The sequence below is a fragment of the Phoenix dactylifera genome, chromosome 18 (genome assembly GCF_009389715.1).
Source record: "Phoenix dactylifera cultivar Barhee BC4 chromosome 18, palm_55x_up_171113_PBpolish2nd_filt_p, whole genome shotgun sequence".
In the NCBI taxonomy this organism is placed as follows: domain Eukaryota; kingdom Viridiplantae; phylum Streptophyta; class Magnoliopsida; order Arecales; family Arecaceae; genus Phoenix; species Phoenix dactylifera.
Window position 1 is genome coordinate 3,152,617 of NC_052409.1, and position 6,000 is coordinate 3,158,616.

General features: G+C 41.7%; 1 protein-coding gene across 1 annotated transcript; it reads right to left on the reverse strand.

Moving 5' to 3' along the window:
• Positions 1–1,901: 1,901 nt before the first annotated feature.
• On the reverse strand, positions 1,902–3,417 carry LOC103724275 (F-box protein At5g49610-like). The gene is made up of 2 exons (XM_039115653.1): positions 2,444–3,417; positions 1,902–2,001 (listed from the first exon to the last, which is right to left on the reverse strand). Exons 1-2 carry the CDS (start codon positions 3,415–3,417, stop codon positions 1,902–1,904), a joined length of 1,074 nt encoding a protein of 357 aa, XP_038971581.1.
• Between the last annotated feature and the right edge of the window lie 2,583 nt (positions 3,418–6,000).

A 6,000-nucleotide genomic window follows, 5' to 3' on the forward strand; every position in this document is an offset into this window, starting at 1 on the left:
GTCTCGGTGGCCACGGTTGGCCTCCTGTGAAGTGTTCTCCTCCCGCGAGGCCAACGGCGCCAAAAAGGGGCCGAGCCGTGGCGAACATAGGAGGGAGGTGGGTCGTGGCCGGCGGCGGCCGCAAGAAGCGGGAGGGTGCCCCCTTCTTCTTTCTCTTCTTCGGCACCTCCCCACTCGTGGGGGTGGCGACATCCATGACGACCGACCCCTTCTTCTTCGGCACCTCCCCATCTGTGACTAGGACATCGTGGCCCGGCGGCGGCCGCGGAAAAGGGGAGACCGACCCTTCTTCTTCCTCTTCTTCAGCACCTCCCCACCGTGGGGGCGGGGGCATGGGGGGCGGCGATAGGGGAGAGGAAGGGGGATGGGTGGGAGGAAAGAGGCGGTGAGATGGAGTGTTTTGGGAGGAAAAAAGAATTTTTAAATGGAGATATTTTAGTCCAAAAAATAGCTTTCCAACAAAGCTCAAAACAGCTTTTTTGGAAAACTCCAAAATGGAGCTTATGCCAAAATTTTTTTTTTAGTTTTCTGAAAAAGCTAAAATAGCTTTCCGAAATTTTTACCAAATACTATTTTTTATCTAAAAGTACTTTTAGAGGGCCAGAAAATGCTTTTTGGTCCTCCAAAAGCTCCCTCAAATGGGGCCTAAGACAATGGAGGAATAGTTGATCCTAAGTAGCTTAGGCATACTTAGGTGGAACTTCCTAAAAATATTGAGGAAGCTTGAAAACCTGTTAGGCTTAAGAGTGGCAATTAGGTCGGGTCGGACAAGATACAGATCGGGTCGAATACATGATAAATCAAAAATATATCAATTTGAATTCAATATTTTTATTAAGTGGGTTTAAATCCAAACTTGAACCTGATTATTTTATTAAACAAGTAACCTGATTTAATCTACAATGGGTTGAATCATGGCAAATAGTTAAAACTAATCGAGCATTGCCACCCTAGTTAGGCTCGGGTGCTTTATCACCTGGTTAGTCAAAGAGTGTATATTATACATGATATCCTGAGTGAAATCTAGATCCAGATTATCCAGTAAGCCAAGGGAAGATGAAGTAAAGAGTGCTAATCTAAAGTCCAAATGAGTGGGAAAGGCAATACCGAATGCTCGATGGAAGAAATTATGAAGGATGAAGGATGTTGGCCATTAGAGTAGGATCTCTAGTGGTTTCTTCACCCCATGATGAGGTGGAGATGAAGTTGCATTTTGCCCTAGGATGTTGGCCATTAGAGTAGGATCTCTAGTGGTTTCTTCACCCATAAGGTGGAGATGAATTTGCATGCATTTTGCCCTAACCGATGCAATTCTGTGGAAAAATTGGACTTCTCCAATTCAATCTGAATCAGAGGATTCCAACTTATAAACTATATCACATATTGATAGGACTTGGAGACTAGCAAGGGTGAAAATCCAAGCTGATATAAAGGCGGTACGGCCAAAAATATGGGCTAATATTGACCAAGACTGCACGAATTCGAAAGTACCTGGTTTCAGATGATCTAAACCTAATTACCTGATTTGCAAAAGTTACTTGATAAAAATTTACATCTATTATTATGAGCTTGACAACATCCCAAAAAAAAAAAAAAAATCCCAACCTAGTGTCCTAGACCAATAATTCAAACTAAGTACAATTCAAGCTGGAACTAATGCAAGCCCTAAATATGACAAATTCAGTAGCACAAAAAGAGGTCACACGTGTAGGTGTTGCTAAATACATTTGCATAGAACATCTTAGTCACCATAATATAAGATGTAACAAAAACAATACTCCCAGTTGTACCAATTGGCACCTATCACAAGAACAAAAAGCTATGAATTTTTTTTATTTTAAATCAAAACAAAGCAGTCAATTGTTTGACCATCTTCAAAATATTGCTTCTTCAAAATGTCGTTACTCCACTGGTACTAGATCGGACTCGAACTTGAAAACCTCCTGAGCAAATAAATGATCAATCTCAATCTTTGCAACCACCCCTCGTGAAAGGTCATACCTACAACCAACATAGATCAATTCTAACTTTAAAGATAAAACCTTAAAATTAACAAATGCGTACATACATACAACATACATACATACATATATATATACACACACACAATAAAAAGAAAGTTTAGTGTATGTGCATGCACCGTAGAATGTTGAGTAATGTTTGATAGCCACCATATTTTCCGATCAAAGAGATGGATGGTTAGCTGGATGGCCTAATATGCTATATAAGGCATGTCCTTCTTGATAGCCATCCATCTCGTGATGGCGGCTGGAGCAAATACTGCGGTGCAAAACATGAACAGCAAATGCTAGATGAGGGTGTACACACGTTAGAGCTATATGAATTGCCCTTTTCACCCTAAAAAAAAAAAAAAAAAAAAGAAAAAGAAAAAAAGAAGAAGAAGAAGAAGAAGAAGAAGAAGAAGCTAGATGAGTAACCTCACCATGCAACCCTGAAGAAACTGCTCATAAATGCTACATCAGACAAACATAAATCCTCGATGGTCAAAGCTGGGTCATTGATGCAGGCTTCTAAGCTCACCACCTTTCTCTTCTCCCATCTTTGCTCCTTGTAATTGGCCATGACCCAAATCTCCATCCACTCTTTCTCAACGAGCACCAAGCAAAGTTGGCCTTCACACTTCACTAATTTCATGCAGTCCCACCTCATCTCATCTTCCCCAACCTCTTCAGGCAATAGAATCAATTTCCAGGTCTCCTCGCGGATATCAAATGCAAAGATATTACCATCGTACATCCGCCAATGGAGGGCTCCGTTGACTGATACTGCTGCCTCCTGCCTGAGTGAGCCTGGAGGCAGCTGGACGTCCCTCGACCGCCTCCAAGCTTGAGACCGCGAGTCGAAGATCTCACACCGCAAGTAGTCGAACTTCTGTTTTGGCTGCGAGAACCGAATAATCTTGTACTCCAACGGTCCAGTGGAGCAGGTCACCATAGCAATCTTCTTAGTGAGATACCTGGTCTTTGGATTTGGTATCCGCCACCATTGTCGAGTTGCTGGCTTGCAGACATAATACCGGGGGATGCCGTGGTACCACTGGCTGGTGCAAAGCACGATGCCTCGACATCCCACTGCTTCGATCTTCACATCTTTGGGAAGGAAGTCGAGGAGTAAAAGTCGGACCGAGGGCGGCAATGGCTGGATGGAGACGAAGCTCGAGTGGAAGTGGTTGCGCCGCATACTCTGGATGAAGTAACCTGATATCGTCTGGGTTCGGCTGCAATGGAGGGAGGTGAAGATCGGCTCGTAGGTGATCTGACGCCATTGCCGGCACACACGTCGGCAAGCAGGGAGCGCTTCGAGTGAGACCCGGGTGAGGATCTCGAAGACGACAGCCTCAGGCAGCGTGGAGGAGCTCTCGATGTCTTCATGTCGACCTTCTTGCATGGACGCCATCTTTCTTGATCTGCAGGAAGACACAGCTGTGTGAACTCCCCAGGTACGTTATATAGTGGAGTTTACTTGGCGGAAAAGATTGTGGGCGAATCGAAGAGTTCAGGAAAACTGCACTCCTACTGGGACTTGGAGGGAGAGCGGTAGCTACGGAAGTGGAGTATTTATCGGAGTAGGATTTGTTTCTTTCTAGCCAAGTTAGGGTAATACACGCCTTCAAAGTGAGAATTAGTCATTACAGCATGGGCCATAACTGGCTCGAAATAGATTTTGTGTCCACAGATGGTCATCTTTAGTTTGCAACAATCAGAGATCGACGTGGGATAGATTTGGCTTGGGCTTTGATCTTGAAGATAAAACAGAGATGACTAATGACCAGGGTTGAAACTGGTCAGGTTGGATCCAGATGGCCTAACACAAAGCTAGCCCGAACTGGCTTCTAGTTTAAGCTTCAGACTCTAAAGTGAACCGATTACTCATCTTTGCAACGTAATCCTGTTTTACGTCCAAGAATTAGCAGTCTAAACAAAATAAGACATCGATAGGTTATCTTTTCTTTTTTCCCTCCAGCCTATGGATGCAATGTATGGATGATGGATCCGTGAACAACTTATAATAATAAAGAAAATCCAATCATTAAGAATAAACAAATCTTATCTTCTGGTAAAAATTAAAATTTAAAAAAAAAACAGTAATACATCGTCAAGCCTAAGAATGACTCATGATCCTACAGTTATCTGCTTGAATATGGTCAACGGTTTCGTAGATACTAGTAATTTGAGGAAAAAAAATAGATATGACAAACCCAAAATAGAACAGCAGCCAAATCGGTATTTCAGTATCATGACACAGATGGACACCTGAAAGAGGCGACCGATACTTAAGGTAACAGAACAGAATTACATGCTGAACTCCCTGAAAACACAAGCAAGATAACTCTCTGTATGTAGGGTTGTGTAGATGTAACAGATGGGCAATAAATACTTTTAGGAGTTGTGCAAACAGGACCTCAGTCTTTGTGCACAGATAGGTACACTAACATGGACTGACTCATGCATTGCAATGTGACCCTGATACCAAGCAAAGCCTGAAAATGAGATACAAATTTTGGGTGCCCAGGCCAAGCGGCACCTATCACTAAATTGCCGTTGGTGAAGCAGTGATCAATGGGTTCAGGCTCCGACCATGTTGCTTAGGCCAGCATCACATTAAGCTTCCCCTACAACAACATAGGCACGCAAGTACTTCTAATGTATTGTCAATTAACAGAAGAAAGAGTATACATTTTTCCATTTTTGAAAAACCATGAGTACGATGCCTGGCATGGATTAGCACAGAAGACCAGAAAGCAAACATTTGAGTAGATCCGCTTATAGATAATATAACTCATGAAAGGGAAATGCATCCCATTCGAGAGTAGGGTGTTTCACAGAGATGAAGGCGAGAAAAGCGGCAACTGAAATTATGTAATGGATGTCAGATTCATTATAGTGGAAATGCGAAGCGAAACAAGTGCCTGCTCAAAGCGTAATGGATCAACAACATTTAAATTATATAACAGATCTAGAGGCATACCACAACATTCAGCAAATGTCAGAGTCCAACCGAGCTAGAAACCATTTCATGTTTGTCTTGGGATTACCTGAAAATGGCTTCTTCAAGAATAACTAGGTAGGGTCTCAACTCTCAGGTATTATAATTGGACTTGTCCATAGAGTAAGGATGGATCATGATAGTTATCTATATGGTAATCTTGCAACCTTTGATGAATTGCCAATTACGTAATTAAGATTTGATGCAATTAAGGTTTGAGGAATGGAAATCCATGTTAGCAATATATTATATAAATAAACAAATAAATCTATAAATGCAATTAATGGAAAATCTTAAAAGAAATAATATGTATATCATTCAGTATCCAAATAATTCTATTTTAATGTAAAATAAATCTATGCATTTAATAAATTTATATCATAGAATTTCAAATCCTACAGATCTACTAATATTAAATTAAAAATAAAGGTAGAAGAATTAAAGTAGCCTAATTGAAGGCAGGTCGAAGCGCGTAGATACTGTCCCAAATAAGTATTTGCCCCCACGTACGGATCTCCCGGCAATCTTTTTCTGAGATACGACGACCCTATAACTTCTTCTTCGGCACGTCTCGGAAGAAGTCAAAGCGAACCCGATTAGACTTGCAGATCCAGCGAAGAATGAAAGAAAAGGCTAAAATAAAATATAAAAGAACAAGAATAAAAATCACAAGTGGCTAAGAGGAGGAAGAACTTTTCTTCAGAATTTTTTCAATATTTTTCTCTAATTTTTCGTGTTTCGAAAGAGATGAAATTGAGGGGTATACATAGGGGTATGGGATCAGGGGCAAAATGGTAATTTTGCGGATGCGTCTGCGGTAATTATGCTGCCAACGTTGGCGTTTCGCTGATTTTAAACGTACAAACCCGCTGGCGTTTCCTTGTTCTCAAACGCGCACGTGCATGACTGGCCAATTAGAGCCACGAGGTGCGTGGTCCCCAGCTCAAATCCAAATAACACGATTTTAAACGCGTAAAACCGCTGGTGTTTCCT

What these genes read in the sequence shown, in the direction of transcription:
- LOC103724275 (XM_039115653.1), bottom strand. Translation starts at nt 3,417, where the DNA reads ATGGCGTCCATGCAAGAAGGTCGACATGAAGACATCGAGAGCTCCTCC. An exon ending in AGTTTCTTCAGGGTTGCATG is followed by an intron (nt 2,002 to 2,443) that starts GTGAGGTTACTC and finishes TGTTGGTTGTAG; the next exon opens with GTATGACCTTTCACGAGGGG.